At 50.3% G+C, this 17,036-nt stretch overlaps 1 protein-coding gene across 3 annotated transcripts in view; it reads right to left on the reverse strand.

Moving 5' to 3' along the window:
• The window catches only part of PIK3R6 (phosphoinositide-3-kinase regulatory subunit 6), a 47,057-nt gene that overhangs the window by 21,885 nt on the left and 8,136 nt on the right, over positions 1 to 17,036 (reverse strand). For 2 of the 3 annotated variants that reach the window (XM_043903814.1, XM_043903816.1), the window contains exons 2-8: positions 15,175 to 15,278; positions 5,977 to 6,060; positions 5,312 to 5,403; positions 4,545 to 4,613; positions 3,725 to 3,857; positions 3,513 to 3,582; positions 2,278 to 2,461 (exon numbers count right to left, since the gene is read on the reverse strand). In XM_043903814.1, the coding sequence (XP_043759749.1) occupies positions 2,278 to 2,461; positions 3,513 to 3,582; positions 3,725 to 3,857; positions 4,545 to 4,613; positions 5,312 to 5,403; positions 5,977 to 6,060; positions 15,175 to 15,187 (645 nt within the window). In that variant the 5' untranslated portion in view covers positions 15,188 to 15,278. The remainder of the gene's footprint in view (positions 1 to 2,277; positions 2,462 to 3,512; positions 3,583 to 3,724; positions 3,858 to 4,544; positions 4,614 to 5,311; positions 5,404 to 5,976; positions 6,061 to 15,174; positions 15,279 to 17,036) is intronic. The other variant, XM_043903815.1, reaches the window with a different exon arrangement.

Below are 17,036 nucleotides of genomic sequence, written 5' to 3' on the forward strand. Positions count from 1 at the left end.
GAAGAGCCTCTTGATGAAAGTGAAAGAGGACAGTGAAAAAGTTGGCTTAAAACTCAATATTCAGAAAACTAAGATCATGGCATCTGATCCCATCACTTCATGGGAAATAGATGGGAAAACAATGGAAACAGTGTCAGACTTTATTTTTGGGGTCTCCAAAATCACTGCAGATGGTGACTGCAGCTACTAAATTAAAAGATGCTTGCTCCTTGGAAGAAAAGCTATGACTGACCTAGACAGCATACTAAGAAGCAAAGACATTACTTTACCAATAAAGGTCTGTCGAGTCAAAGCTATGGTTTTTCCAGTAATCATGTATGGACATGAGAGTTGAACCATAAAGAAAGCTGAGTGCTGAAGAATGGATACTTTTGAACTATGGTGTTGGAAAAGACTCTTGGGAGTCCCTTGGACTGCAAGGATATCAAACCAGTCAATCCTGAAGCAAATCGACACTGATTACTCATTGGAAGGACTGATGTTGAAGCTGAAGCTCCAATACTTTGGCCATCTGATGTGAAGAGCTGACTTCTTGGAAAAGACCCTGATACTGGGAAAGAATGAAGACAGGAGGAGAAGGGGACGACAGAGGATGAGATGATTGGATGGCATCACCGACTCGATGGACAGGAGTTTGAGCAAGCTTCGGGAGTTGGTGATGGACAGGGAAGCCTGGAGTGCTGCAGCCCATGGGTTTGCAAAAAGTCAGACATGACTGAGCGGCTGAACTGAACAGTAGTACACAAAAGACACCCATCAAAGGAAGGATCCAAGATGTAGGGCTCAGGATACGGAGAATCCCAGATGGAAAACAAGAGGAGAAAGAGTAATGCCTCCAGTGTCTTTTGATGGGCAAAGAAAGAACAGACACCCACTTCCTGGGGCAGGACAAGCAGTGGATCGCGGACCCCTCGAGGGCAACCCCTCTTCTGGAGCCGGCCTCTCCTGCAGCGGCAGCGCCGCACCACAGAGCCACCTGCCAACCCACCTTCCCCAGGGCTGGCACGTTGCCCCAGCCAGCGCAGACTCCGACCGGCCCTTCTGGCATCCTCCCCTGCCCACGAAATCCAGCACCTGGGGCCACCCTGGCCAGAGAACCTCTCTACAGGCTATGGTCTTGGCTGTGGATAGGGGCTGAGGCTGAGTCAGAGAGAAAAGCTAATGAAAAGTGAAAGTGGCTCAGTCATGTCTGACTCTTTGGGATCCCATGGAATTCTCCAGGTCAGAATACTGGAGTGGGTAGCCTTTTCCTTCTCCAGCAGATCTTCCCAACCCAGGGATCGAACCCAGGTCTCCCCCATTACAGGTGGATTCTTTACCAACTGAGCCACAAGGGAAGCCCAAGAATACTGCAGTGGGTAGCCTTTGCCCTTCTCCAGGGGATCTTCCCGACCCAGGAATCGAACTTGGGTCTCCTGCATTGCAGGAGGATTCTTTACCAACTGAGCTATCAGAGAGGTGGAGTCAGAAAGGAAAGCTAGGAAACAAACTAAATGCCCACAAGAGGAACAAGGGACTAGTTAAACTAGTTAAAGGAATGACAGCATGTTCACGAGAGAGAATTCTCTTCCTCATTAGGAGCATAGGTTTCCAAGGAAAATATTTCCATATAGCATATGTCAGTGTTAAAAAGGATGTGGGAGGGGTGGAGCTGGAAGGCAGCCAAACACAGGCTTGAAGTCAGATAGACCTGGGTTCACATCCAGGCATAGCCACTTCTTATCTGTGTCATTGCAGGTAGGCGATTGGCTTCTCTGCGCCTTTGTTTTGATAAGTACATCCATTTCACAGTGTCGTGCTATTTTAAGGTGATACATGTAAAATGTCTAACATGGTACCTGGAACCCAAGAGATGTTCAAAAAACTGGTTCTGAGATTCCTTTGGTGGGCCAGTGGCTAAGACTCTTTTGCTCCCAAAGCAGGGGGCCTGGGTTCCATCCCTGGTCAGGGAACTAGATCCCACATGCCCCGACTAAAAGATCCTGTGTGCTGCAACTGAGACCCGATGCAGCCAAATGAATACATAAATATTTTTTGAGAACAAAAACCATGTTTTTTATGATGGCCACCATCGTTATTATTCATGAAATATACCAAATGTTAATTGCTAACATGACTGAGTAGAGGGGTATGAGTGATTTTTATTTTCTTTCTTGGCTCATCTGCATTTTCCCCCCAAATTTTCTTTAGTGAATGTGTATTTATTTTTGGCTTAAGGGGGAAAAGGTGGTCGGGACAGAGGAGAACGGATGTGGGTGAGCAGGGCAGTGATCTTACCAGCAGCTTCCTCTGCAGTGCGCCTGCGTGGCAGGCCTCCCCCAGAGCCGCCTGCAGGGCGTGGGAGACCACGTGGCGCATGCAGGCCTCCGGTGTCTGCTGCCCCTGGGCCGCCTCGATCTCCAGCAGCAGGGCACTGCACACGGAGGGAGACACCAGCTCAGGATCCACGAAGAGGAACACTCTGAGGGCAGAGGTGGGGGGACCGGGGGCTGATGAGGATGACCATGGGGAGGAGGGCCACTGGAGGGGCACCCTCAGAGCCTTGCAGACCTCCCCCCCCCAAGTTATTTACTTCCTCCAATAATAGGAGCTTCGAGTTCAAAGGTCTGCGGGGGGATAACAGGGAGTGGTGGGGACTGTGGCAAAGAAGAGCAGGCGCAGTCCTTTGTGGGGGCACCTGGTCCCTCTGGGGACCTCTAGTCTCCTGTCTAGGGAAATTCCAACAGAAATGTTGCTCTCCGTCTCAGCGTCATGCCCCAGTGACCCCGATATCCTCCAGGAGGGACCCTACATCCTTCTCACCGAAACTGGAGCTCTGAACCCTAAGTGAGCCCCGTCGCTCACCACCTTCATCACACCAGAAAACCAGCCTCACCCACCCTTTCCTCCGTACTCAATCCTCCCGCTCTCTCCTCCGTACCCAGCTGTCACCCAGGCTCTCTGATGCCAGGTCCTCTGGGTGCCTTCCACTCCCCACATCTCCATCAACACTGAGCCTCAGGCTGCCCTTTACAGTACCAGGTCAGCAGAGGTACCCGCGGGGAGGAGGCTCTGCACCCCCTGCCCCACCCCCAACCCCATCCGCTCCTCTCTCCAGCACGACCAACAGATGTGTCCTCAATCTTATTAAAAGGGGCTACACACACAGCCCAGACCTCATGGTGTGATTGTGGCCCAAACTACTGAAATTCTGGAGCCACCTCCGGCTGCCTGATGCTACATCACAGCCACCGGCAGGCTGGAGGCGGAGCCACGGAGCCGGAGCGTGGCCCAGGGCTCCATCCACGTTCTGCATGTGAGCGGGGGAGCTCTGAATCCAGCCCAAGAAGAAAGACCTGACTGCTCTCCGGGACCTCCAGGGAAGGACACACCCCACCCCCCCTGGAGGACGCCCCTTCCCCCCAGAGGACGTCCCCCATGGCTGGACAAATGAGAAGCTCTGCTGGGGCTCCTCTCCGTCCAGCCTCCTGGCTCGTCCTCCCGGCAGTAGCACGCTGGCTGGGGCCACTCACCTCTCCCGGTAGGGGTACAGCTCGCTCGTCAGGTTCTGCTCGGCAATGACCAGCCTCTGGTACAGCGTCCCTGCAGAGCAACTGCTTCAGCCAACCAGTCCCCGAGTCTCTGGCCCCTGTTCCCCACTTTCCCAGAAGCTGCTGGAGCTTTCGAGCTGCCTGGAATCCTGAGAGGAAGGCGAGACCTCAGGTGGAGCTGGGAGTGCTCTCACCTGGGACGGCTGTCTCCGTTTTCAGCCTGATGGCGCAGTCCAGGGCGATCGTGCAGTAGGGGGCGGGCAGGGTCAGCAACCTCGTGCAAAAGGTGTAGGTTCTCCGGTGGAGCTCTTCTGTGATGCCCGTGGCCTGGGTGAGAGGGAGGGGTCAGGGTGGCCAGAGCCCTGGGTCACAAAGGGCCCTGGCTGGGGTGGGCTGATGGGATGGGAGAAGACCCAGTCCTGGGCTCACACTTCCCTCCCAAGTCTACACCTTTAGCTTCTTCTCCCATCATCTCTAAGACTCCTCCCCTCCCCATTCAGCTTTCCCAGGTGGCACTAGTGATAAAGAATCCACCTGCCAATGCAGGAGCTATAAAAGACATGGGTTCAGTCCTTGGGTTGGGAAGATCCCCTGGAGGAGGGCATGACAATCCACGCAGGTGTTCTTGCCTGGAGAATCCCATGGACCAGAGGAGCCTGGTGGGCTACAGTCCATGGGGTTGCAAAGAGTCGGACACGACTGAAGCAACTTAGTATGCACGCGTGCAAGACACTCCATTCTCGTCATTATCAAGATGGAAATTCATCCCCATCCTGTTCCTCCAGCATTTAAATCAACTCTCCTCCCAACCCTTCTGCTCTGTTGCGGATGCACCTTTACCCCCTGCCCCCCACCTCCCCAGTTTCATCTCTTTGTGTCTCAGGGCAAGGACAGGGCTAAGGGAGGAACTAGAGTTCTTCCAGGCTTGCCAGGCAGAGACCCGGTGTCTCCTGGGTGTCTAGCCCAGTCACTTGCGGGTCACCACGACCACCCAGACCCTCAGCCCCAGCTCACCTTAGTGAGCACGTACATTAGAGTGTGCAGCAAGGGAATGATGATGTGGCGGGCATCCTCACTTTCTGCCTGGAAGACAGGAGAGAGAGCAGGGCGTGGAGGGGGGCCGGAGGTTATGGGGGACTCTCCTCGTCCCAGTGGGAGAGGGGGTGGAAGGCAGTGTCCCACCAGGCCAAGGGGTGTGGGAAAGGGGCCGGAGCCTGCCCTGGCAGAAGAAGAGCAGTGGGGGCGGGGAGGGTGCACAGGGGCAGGAGCCCAGGTGTGGGGGGAGGGGAAGAGGGCCCTCCATGGGGGAGGGGCAGCAGCTGGCAGCAAAGGACAGGCGAGTCCCAACCTGGAGGCCCCCTTGAACACAGCGTTTCCCGGAGGTAGAGCACTGGGTGGTGAGAAGGATAATTATAACTTTGACAATTCTTAGCAGTTATGCATTTATGTTTACAGGAGCTTTTTGTTTCTGTCGAGTGACATGGGTTTTCCATTTATGGTGGTGTTCTGGAGATTCTTTCTGAAAGATGTTAACTCAGGTCAAACAGAGGGAATCAATGTGCAGCTACTATTGCTCACGGGAAAGTACAGGAGAGGGAGAAATATGGTAGAAACCAAAAGACCGGAGTGCGGGGAACAAGGGGCTGATGGGCAGACATGGCCCTTCTTCCTCTCATCCCCTCCCGGAAGCCCGAAAACCTACCTTCTCCAGCTCTCTGAGCGAGAACCCACCCTCTCTCTGAGTAAGAACCCACCTTCCCCAACTCTGAGTGAGAACCCACCTTCTCCAACTCTCTGAGCAGGATGCGGACCAGCGCCGGGCTCTTCCCAGGATCCCGCTCAACCTTCTTGTGCAGGGACCACCTCCACATGCCTGGGCCAGGAGAGAGTGGGCGCGGTGCTGGGCAGGACCCTGAGACCTGGAGCCCCAGAGCCCGAGGTCTGACCCTGCCCCCCACCGCCTTGGGTGCCAGGCTCTGAGCCCGTGGGTGGGCTTCTCACATGTGGGGGAACTCTGATCTTCACCCCAGTGGGCGGTGAATTCCCAGGGCAGAAAGGACAGAGGTGGGGTGCTAGTGGGGACAGGTGTGTGCATGTGGCTTCTGGAGCTCAGCCACGTGCCGGGGAGTCCTGCAGGCCTGGAGTGCCAGGGGAATCTTATTTGCAAGGGGAGTTGGAGAAGGTGGTTAAGAAAGAGGACGACAGACCCCCGATGGGCTCTGCCATGGTCTCTGAGAGGGTGAGCCAGCGGGCAGAGAAGGCATCTGGGTCATTCAGGCCCTAGGGACTTCCAGCAGGGTGGGGGCCAAGGGCTGGAAGCCCCCCTCATCCTTTGAGCTCCGGGTCGGGGCCCTTTCCCGAGAACGCATGGGCAGAGCTGGCTGAGGTGATGACGGGGTAGGAGGGGAGCCAACAGAGCGCACGGAGGATGCCTGCTGGTTCTTACCTCGGTTGCTCTGCAAGGCGGGGGCCTGGGCGCTGAGCTCTCGGAGCACAGCCTGCACGCTCCGCTGGAGATCCAGCTCCACATCTGGGGTGGGGGGTGGAGGGGGCGGGGGCGGGGAGGCTTTCAGGCTGGGAGCTCTGAGGCTCAGCTGCCCCAGCCTTACCCTCCCCTCCCCACCTCCTCTTTCCCTGAGAATGTCTTTAGCCTCTTCTTCGAGCCTCAAAAGGAGCCCAGAAGCAATCAACTTAGAGCTGGCAGCCTGCATCCTGGCCAGGGCTGGAAAACAGCCTTTTGATTGGCATGTCTGTGTTCTTTGTACAACCAGAGTATCTCAGGGTGAGGTATATTTACTGCCAGAGATATGTGGGACAATCCCATTTGTTTCTTTTTGGTTGTACCACAAGGCATGAGGGATCTTAGTTCCCTTACCAGGGATCAAATCTATGTCCCCTGCAGTGGAAGTGCAGAGCGCTAACCACTGGACTGCCAGGGAAGTCCCATAAGACACTTTTCAGGTGATCCCCAAATCTGAGTAATTCTACACTGATTTTAATATATAGAAAAATTATGTAACTAGTTCCTCAACTAGTATGAAGAAGCTAAAATTTAAAGTCAACTTAAAGAAACACATGAGATAAATGGCAGGATATGACAAAGACTCTCTCCCTGACCAAACTCGGGATCCTCGAAGCCTTGTTCTCCACTAGGCTCTAAGCACAGCCCCTGTCCTGTCCCTGGTCTCCCAGCCCAGTTTTAGCATCCTGCTGCCAGTCATTCAAGAATCCCCGGCTCAATGATCAAGTTCTCTATTCCCCACCTTTGATGGGTAACTCCTCAACCTGCCTCCAGCAAGAGTCCTGTTAGGACCTTTTACTGAGAATCCTCCAGCCCTCAGATCCTTTCTTAGTAGTTTGCCACCCACCGATCCCTCCCTCTGTGTTGACTGCAAATCCCCTTCTGTCTTTGCCTTATTCAGAGCTGAACCTCATCCCCCTCCTCTACTGCAACCATCTTGAATAAAGTCTTCCTTAGGGTTTTTTAAAAAATACATATATAATTTTATTTATTTATTTAATTTTGGCTGTGCTGGGCCTTCGTTGTTGCTGTGGGCTTTTCTCCAGTTGTGGCGACCAGGGGACTACTCTCTGATTGCAGAGCATGGGCTCTAGGGTATGCGGCTTCAGTACTTGCGGCGTGCAGACTCAGAAGCTGCGGACTCAAGGGCTCCAGAGCGCAGGCTCAGTAGCTGCGACGCTTGAGCATGGTTGCTCCTTGGCACGTGGGATCTTCCCAGAGCAGAAATCGAACCCCAGTCTCCTGCACTGGCAGGTGGATTCTTTACCACTGAGCCACCAGGGAAGCCCCCGTTAGAATTTTAACAAGTGTCAAGATAATTGTTTTTTCCTTTAACAGCAGTGTGCTGACATGGCAAAACTCTGGAGATGGTAACTGAGCTTTGGAAAGCGTGGTAGCTGCGAAAATGCACCTAACTCATCTCCCACTACAAGGAGTTTAAGGGATCCAGGAGCTTGGGGCTGTTGGGCTGTGAAATCCGTCACTTTCCAGCCAATACGGAGAGCAGCAGGGCTTCTAAAGCCAGCTCGTCCTCAGGAAGCTTTGTGGACGGTTGACTCTGAGTCAGGGGTTCCCCAGCCTGTGGTCAGACTAGTACATTTCCACCTAGCCCTTCCTCCCTTTCTCCTTCTTTCAGAGTTGGGCTTGCCGCACAGTCTGAGCACTTGCTCCTCCAGCCCTCACCGGCTCCCTGTCCGTTTTCTGTCCCACAGGCGTTTCCCCACATGAAGCCTGGCGTGTCCAATCTTGTCTCCCCTGTCTGCTTCTTAGAGGACCGGGACCAACACAGCAAGTATGGCAGACACCCCCTGTGCCATCAATTCCCCTTCGTAATCAGCTCCAACCGAGGGGCTGTCTCTACAGACAGGGGTGCAGTCTCTGGTTGTCAGTACAAACCACACGCCCCACAGGTTCCGCTTTTGCCTGAGCTGTCAGGAAACTAACAGCCACGTGGAGGCCCTGCCTCAAAAACCTGCTCATCTCAAGAGATGGAGATTTCTTTCCTTTGCTCCTTTTGGGGTGCTCCTGCTTTACAAACATTTATTTTAATCTCCTCAGTTTCCTTTGGAAGTAGGTAGGACGAAGGTGTGAAAGTGAAAGTGTTAGGGGCTCAGTTGTGTCCGATTCTTGGAGACCTCATGGACTGTATGAAGCCCACCAAGCTCCTCTGTCTGTGGAATTCTCCAGGCAAGCATACTGGAGTGGGTAGCCATGCCCTGCTTCAGGGCATCTTCCTGACCGAGGGATCAAACCCAGGTCTCCCACACTGATGGCGGACTCTTTGCCATCTGAGCCACCAGGGTAGATAGAGAGGACAAATCTAAAAAACCAGCAGGTTGCTGCCCAGGAGTCAGAGTTTGTTTAGGTCAAGGCACCCGATGCTCTCATGGTCATGGACCCACTCTTCCATGACTCTGGCATGGACCCTTGCAAGTCTGGGGCTGCCAAGCATCTCTGATACTCTCACTTTCCTCTGGCCTCTCATTCGCCCCCCTGCCCAGGGCAGGTCCAGGTCTGAGTCTCCTTTGGGCTCTGAGTAGGAAGTGGGCAGGTGTTCCAGTCCACATTAGCCCACCTGGCCACCCTGCTGGGCAGTGCAGCCTCTCCCCAAACTGGCAAGGAAATTATTTCGCCTGGCAAGAAGGCTCGTCCCAAGCCGTCCTTGCATCTACCTAGTTCCACCTGGCATGAAGATGAATGAGTTCATGCAGGGTGAGTTAAGCTTCCCACGGTGGCTCAGTGGTAAAGAATCTGCCCGCAATGCAAGAGACCATGGTTTGAACCCCGGGTCGGGAAGATCCCTTGGAGAAGGCAATGGCAATCCACTCCAGTAGTCTTGCCTGGGAAATTCCATGGAGCCTGGTGGAGGGAGGTCCATGGAGGAGGCGTGGGGGTCCCAAAGAGTCAGACATGACTGAAGCGACTGAGCACAGGGTGTATTATTTTAAAAATATGCTACGTTCTATTTCTTCTTTCTTCCTTCTCCCCGCCACCCCAACTTGGACCACACAAGAGACTTAAAACTGTGATATTAATAACTGTGTTTTCCTCACTCATTAAAAGGGTAGCCAAACCTTTGTCTTTGGAGCCCTAGGTTCCCCTGCTGTTTTGCACAGGGAGTTATGTTTTTATGTTTCAGAGAAAAATAGAGAAGTTTAAAAAAAAAACAAACTCTGCCAGTAGCCTGGGGAGAAAACCCCTAAATAAACCCTGTTTTCGAAAGTCTGGGCAGCCAGAACAAACTCAGGCTTTGGTCCACATCTGGTTTGCAGACATGTCTTGTTTAGGCTTGCAGAGTGTCTTTGGGGGAAAAAAATGGAACTAGCTGCCAACATTCACAAATGAGGAGATTTTGCATAAAAGCTTGAATTCCTGGCATCTCTGGAAAGGCTGTCAACACTGGGCATGCATTCTTTTCCCAGGTGCCAATGACAGGGGCTGGGGAGCAGCTGCCCTCCTGAGACAGGGCATGGCTCCTCCAGGGCTTCAGAGTGGTGACTCTCCTTGTTTCCTTTACTTACATCCTTTCCTCAGCCCCTTGACCTTGAGATCTCTGGCTGTCTGATTGAGACAATCAAGCTGGATTGTCTCAGAGGGATGGGTTGAAGGCTGCTGCTTTTTCTTAAAGAGAAGACTGGCATGTAGACGTTAATGCTACTCTCTCAATTCGACCCATCCTCTCCTTCCGCCCACTGGGTCCACAAGTCCATTCTCTACCTTTATGTCTCTATTCCCGCCCTGCCAATAGGCTCATCAGTACCATTCTTCTAGCTTCCATATATATGTGTTAATATATGATACTTGTTTTTCTCTTTCTGACTTACTTCACTCCATATAACAGAGTTTACTAGGTTCATCCACATCATTGCAAATAACCCAATTTCATTCCTTTTAATGGCTGAGTAATATTCTACTGTATATATGTACCACAATTGTTGTATCCATTAATCTGTTGATGGATGTCTAGGTTGCTTCCCTGTCCTGGCTATCGTAAATAATGCTGCCGTGAACACTGGGGTACATGTGTCGTTTTGAATTGTACACTACCATGTTTCAAAACAGATAGCTAGTGAGAATCTACTATATAATACAGGGAGCTCAACTTGGTACTCTGTGATGACCTAGAGGGGTGGGATGGGGGGGAGCGGTGGGAGGGAGACTTAAGAGCAAGGGGGATGTTATGTATACTTGCATCTGATTCATGCTGTACAGAAGAAGCTAACACACCACTGTAAAGCAATTATTCTCCAATTAAAAAAAAAAGAGAGAGAGAGAAGGTGGTAATTTGAGGGTAGGAGGTCAGATTCTCCGAGACTGTGAGGGCACGAGGATTGTGGGGACCCCAGGAAGGAGGAAGACCAGGGCTGGCTGGGACAAGGCTAATGGGTGGTGGCAGAGATCTCAGATGGGTGGAGCTACGCACTAAACTCTGTGCATCTGAGAGCCACTGGTGTGGTCTCCTGGGCCACCTTGGCCAGGGCGCAGGGAAGTCCCCAGAGGAGCCCCTTGTCTCCTCTTGGACCACGCAAGCCTGACCTGACTGTTCTGGGGGCTGCAGCCACCATGGACTGAAGACCCACAGATGTTTCCATCATCCAGACTGTGTGACCTCTGGGCTTCTCACAGGATCCCAAAGAGCTGGGGGTGGTGCCCCAAGTGAATGACACAGGAATCTGTCCTGACCTCGGAAAACTAGAGCTGGAAGCTGGACTGGATTTGATTAAGCCCACGAAAGTATTTCTCATGTCTCAAATATCTCAGGGTCATCATTCTTCTTTCTCTTTTTTTGGCCCTACCACACAGTATAAGGGATCTTAGTCCCCCAATCGGGGATTGAACCCATGCCCCCTGCATTTCTGCGTTGGAAGCACAGAGTCTTAACCACTGAACCACCACAGGACTCCCTCTGACATCATTCTTGATCCAGGACAGCCACTAAATAAACAACATTCCTTATCCTCCCCTCCACTCAGGAGTAGGATATAACTATCAGGTATCCAGATTACTATTCATACCTAACATTTAAATAGCACTTGAAAGGTAGACACGTAGAAAGTCTTGTGTAGATGTAGCAAGAAATGGTACATGTTAAACCAATTTTATTTTTGTCACGGCTAGATGAGAAGACTACATTTCCCAGACTCTCTTGTGGTGGCTCGATGGGGGCTATGTGACTGGCCATGCCATTTCTGGCCAATGGCATGTGGTGGGCGTGGTATGCGGCATTTTCAGGTGTGGCCATAAAACCCTCTGCCCTGTCCTCCATGAGCTTGGAAGAAATGATGATGGTCCCTAAGGGGAAAGAAATCTCAGTCCCTGAAAGACTGTAACCCGTATTGAGTAGCCACACAAGTGAGAAATAAGCATTTGTTGTGTTGATCCACAGACACTGGGGTCATTTGTTATAGCAGCTACTGTTCTCTGACTCAGGAACATACAAAGTGTTCTCTGGTGTGTTATCTCATTGGGTTCTGGGCAGAGACCTGTGAGTTTGACAGAACAAATACTAATCTCCCTGTTTTGAGCAATCTAGAGGGACAGACCTGACTCTTGCCCCCGTCACCTCCCCAACTGCAGAAGGCCAGACCCAGAGGGACCCTGGAGCTAACTCTCTTCCCATTTCACAGATGAGGAAATGAGGCTCAGAGGGGAGAGGCAATTTTTGCAAGGTCACAGAGCAGCTGAAGCAGAGCTTTCTGTTTTGCCAATCTTCCTTTAAAGCTGTCATCTTATGTGTGACCATTCACCTCTTCACTGGGGAAAGAGAAGAGGATGTACCCAGGTGAGACTTTGGGCATGTGTCTACTTTTGTGTGCCTGGGGTTTGAATGCACAAATAAATGCCCCTGATGAAGTTGCCTGAAAAAAATTTCCCATGGAATCTCCCTGGTGGTCCAGTGGTTAAGAATCCAAGCTTCCACTGCAGGGGGCTTGACCCTTGGTCGACCCTTGGGTTCGAACCTTGGTTGGGGAACTAAGATCCCGAGTACCATGCAGCATGGCCAAAAAATTAAAAAGTTAAATAAATAGAAAAGAAAGTGGAGAGACAAACCACACACACGCATACACACAGGTTCCCAGCTCGCCCACCAGCGAAGATGTTATCACAGCTAAAGAGACAATAGGGAGGAAGGAAAGGAGAAGAAAAGCTGACAGGGTGCTGACCATGGCGGGACCCCCTAGTCTGGGGTCTGCTCCTCAATTTCCGGCCATTCAGAGCTGACCTAGGACAGCAGTGCCAGCTCTCTGTTGCCCCGCGATCCTAGACAATCAAATCTCTCCCCAACGTACTCTTGGGTGTTGTCCTTTCCCCTAGTTCCCAGCCTTGGCTGCACATCAGAAGTACCTGGAGAGCTTTCAAAACTACCAATGCACAGCCGACCCCAAACCAAAAACAATCAGATACTGAGGGTGGAGACTAATAATCAATTTTTAAAAAATAGCTCCCCAGGAGACTCTGATGTGTAGGATTACAGAATTCACCCAATTCTAATGAGAATTACTGTCTTAGTCTGGAGATCTGATAACTGATCTGTAAGGGAAGGAGTGAAATGACAAGGTGCTCAGAGTTCACAGAGGACAATCATCCCTGAATTAAGAATGAAGGTTGCAACTTCCCTGGTGGTCCAGCAATTAAGAATCCACCTTGCAATGCAAGGGAGCTGGGTTTGATCCCTGGTCGAGGAACTAAGAACCCACATGTTGTGGGACGACTGAGCACACAAGATCCAGAGCTTGCGGGCCTCAAGAAAAGATCCCACATGATGCAACACAGAACGAAGCTCCCAGGGTCAGGAAGGTCAGGGATCAAAGCTGCGTCCCCTGCAGTGGAAGCCGGGAGTCTTAACCACTGGACCACAAGGAAGCCCCTCAGTTGTTCACTGACACTTATGTACTCAGCACCCAGACACTCCATTGACTGGAGTAATACAGTTCATGCGCCTCTTCCATCCTGTGCCTGACCTCCACCTTCCCTGCATGTGGAATAAAGGCTCTAAAAAGGTTTGCAATCTTGCTCCTGTTTGCAGGAATGACAAAACAGCAATATCTTTGGTGCCCTTGAAACACTGCTCTTTTGCCCTCAAAATAGACATCTTCCTTTTCCGGAGCCCCTCGTCTTGACCCTAGGATGAGAGAACTCTGAGGACTGTAGGAAGGTGGGGCAATATAAAAAACAACTGTAATTTGGGAAGCCAGCCAGGACAACTGTAGTCCTGGTCATGATGAGAAAACTCCCTTTCCACGCTCCCAAACAAGCATCCTAATTTGGGGATGTTTCTCTCACCCACCGAACTTTGGGAGGGTGGGGACCATCTGTCACATCTTTGAGAGTGGATGCTGGTGGTCCTGCCTGCCCAGCAGACTTCTTTACTCACTGTAATCGCAGTGAGACTGGCCTTGAGGTGGCACAGAACCAAGTTGGCCAACAGGCTCTCGCCCTCTGGGTGACCCTGGTGTGGATGATGGACTGGAGTGGAGAAAACCTCCCTTTTCCTATCCTGGTGGCAGATCCACTCTGTTCCTTGTCTTTTCTGCTGTCTGGTGCTTCAGTCGTTCCTTCCATGCTCCGCTATATTTTTGAAAATTAAATGAACCATATGGGTTTCTATTGCTCACATCCAAAGGAAGTTTATCGGTACACCTCTCTTCCTAAAACACAGCACAGTGGGTCTTAACTGTAATTCAAATGAGTGCAAAGTAAGTTGATTCTGAAATATTTAGGAGACTTTCACAGTGCTCCCCTACCCCTATCCTCCCAGCCCAAATCCCAGCTGGTTAAAGACAACCAGGAATACTGAGACACCAAGATTCACTGGTGAGGCTTCTTCTCATTGGGCGATTCACTGGTTGAAGTTTCTTCTTATTGGGGGATTCACTGGTTGAAGTTTCTTCTCATTGGGGGATTCACTGGTTGAAGTTTCATCTCATTGGGGGATTCACTGGTTGAAGTTTCATCTCATTGGGGGATTCACTGGTTGAAGTTTCATCTCATTGGGTGATTCACTGGTTGAAGCGTCTTCTCATTGGAGGAGTCATTGTTTGAAGCGTCTTCTGATTGGATGAAGCTCTTTGAGGGTAAGCCGGGTGTGGAAAGGATGCTTGTCTTAGGAGTGATAACAAACTGGTAGCTGTGCCTGCCTCGGGGTGTCCCCTACCATTCTCCGAGACAGGGGTCTTCAATGACAGTAGAGTCTATGCCTGGTCGGGGGAGGAGTGGTTTCTTACTTGCTGGACGAACATTAGTTGATATACATCTTGGAGGTAGGGTCATCTCTGCTTGTTATCCCAGGATGGTGCAGGGAGAAGAGTCTGGGTCTTGGAATAAGCCAGGCCTAGGTTCCAATCCTGGCTCTGCCACCAACCAGCTGTGTAGCTTCCAGCAAATTACCTAACCTCTCTGAGCCTATTTCTCTTTCAGTAAGATGAGGACAATTGTACTGATATCCCTACTTCGCAGAATCCTTCTGATGTTTGCATGAGGCAGCCCACAGTGAAGTCATTCACAGCCTGGATGCTGGAGCTAGATTGCTGGGTTCAAATCCTGGTTGCTGTTGTTGTTTAGTGGCTAAGTCATGTCCGACTCCTTGCAGCCCCATGGACTGCAGCACACAAGACTTCCCTGTCCTTCACTATCTCCCAGAGTTTGCTCAGACTCATGTTCATTGAGTCAGTGATGCCACCATCTCAAATCCTGTTTGGACCACATACTATCTACATGTTCTCTGTCACTTTCCTATTCTGTAAAATGAAGGCAATAATGCTATCTGTCTTGTGGGGTCTTTGTGAAGACTCAACAAGTTAATATTTGTCAGGTGCTTTTTCTACTACTTGATTTATTGTAAATGCCATGGAGATTTTTGTTAAATAAATGCAAGTATTTGGCAATACATACTGGCTTTTACTATCATTACTCCCAATGTCCAGCTCAGTGATCTGCCAGCAGCTGGGACTTGTACAAGTGCATGGATGTCCATCTCTCAACAATGTTGTCACATTTGGGCAGCTGAGTGGGGATCTCCCAGCCGGGCTGGGTGGAGGTGGCCCTGCCAGCCTTGGGGGCATTCTCACCTTCAAAAGGGGCCTCCCCCACCCTGCAGACCCCTCTCCCCACAACCATACTGACCTGAGCTCTCCATGGGAGGCTGGGGTGTGCGTAAGAGGAGGATATGGTTGTCTCAGGCAGCAGAATGGAAAGTAAATTGGTTGTTTTTCTGCAAAGAGGCAGTTCTGCAAAATAAGAGACAGTGTAAGTGGTGAGAAAGTGCAGAAAGTCTGTGTGTGGAATGGAGAGGGGACCAGGGGACCGAGGCTTCTCCCATATGGAAGGGGAGTTTAGATTTATTTAAGAAGTGCTTCTATGATGCTTGCTACATGCCAGGTACTCTTCCAAAAATTTAAAAACTGTCAACTCTTCACTCTCGGTGTTTTGTTTGTTTTTGGTCACACTCTTTGGCCTGTGAGACCTTAGTTCCCTGACCAGGGATCACATCCATGCCCCTCCCACCCACCCCGGCAGTGGAAATGCAGGGTCTTAACCATTAAACCTTCAGGGAATTTCAAACTTCCAGTCTTTAATATTAGCCTTATGTTGTTGCTGTTCAGTTGCCAAGTCGGGTCCAACTCTTTGTGACCCCACGGACCATGGCACGCAAGTCTTCTCTGTCCTTCACTATCTCCCACAGTTTGCTCAAACTCATGTCCATTGAGTCGGTGATGTCATCCAACCATCTCATCTTCTGTTGCCTCCTTCTCCTTCTGCCCTCAATCTTTCCCAGAGTCAGGGTCTTTTCCAATGAGTCAGGTAGGTACTCTTTTCTCCCCATTCTACAGATGGGGGAATTGAAGCACAGAGGTTAAATATCGATTCAAGGTCAGATAGTTAGTAAGTAGAAGAATGAGCACTTGAACTCAGACCATCTGGCTCCAGAGCTCAAGCCCTCCATCATGACCACAAGCTGCCCCACTGGGACCCCAGAGGGAAGGACTCTCAGAGTTGGCTTCCCAGAGCAATACACTCCCAAAGTGAGAAGCAGAGGAACTCTGAAAGGATCCAAGCGCTTGTTCTTAGAAGAAGAAAAAAAAAAAAAAAAAAACTACACACACGGGGCAACTAATCAAGAGAGAAAAAAGAGACAATATTAGGAATGATAAACATCCATAGGACATTGATCTATACAAAGAAAGCCCTGAATCCTCGATATCACACAGTTTTCTAGGAAAATAAAAATAGCTCAGAAGGTTCTAGAAGACTCAGAGAAACTGCTTATATTGATAACCAGTGAGGAAACAGAGAAAGCCCTCAAAGAACAAGCTCTTAAAAAGTGGTATCTGGCTCAGATGGCTCCTCTGATAAGTCATCTCAAATATGCAGAGTAAAGCAAAAAGTGTTCCAAAGCATACAGAAAGAAGAAAAGATTCTCTGAAGAAGGCAGCCTACCCTTGATATGAAAATCTAATGAGGATAGTTTACAAAAATAGAGGAAACACTTTGCATCCACTGGGATAGCTATTTAAAAAAATAAATACAACAGAAAACAACAAGTGTTGGCAAGGGTGTGGAGAAATGAGAACTTGGGTTCATGGCTGGCTGGAATGTAAAACTGAGCACCTGCCATGGGAAACAGTAAGGTGATTCCTCAGAAAGTTAAACAGAGATTCACCGTATGGTTTACCAGCAATTCCACTCCTAGGTAAACACCCAAAAGAATTGCAGATAGGGACTAACAGATATTTGTACACAAATGTTCATAGCACAATTATTTAAAAATTGCCAAAAGGTGGAAAGACCCCAAGTGTTCACACAAAATGTGGTGTATGCAGAAAATTATGCAGCCTTAAAAAAGAATGAAATTCTGATACATGCTACAATGAAGATAAACCTTGGAAACATCATGCTAAATGAAATGAGTCAGACACACAAGGACAAATATTATATGATTCCACTTACATGATGCACCTAAATAGGCAAATTCACAAAGACGAAAT

This window comes from Cervus elaphus, chromosome 5 (assembly GCF_910594005.1).
Source record: "Cervus elaphus chromosome 5, mCerEla1.1, whole genome shotgun sequence".
NCBI lineage: Eukaryota > Metazoa > Chordata > Mammalia > Artiodactyla > Cervidae > Cervus > Cervus elaphus.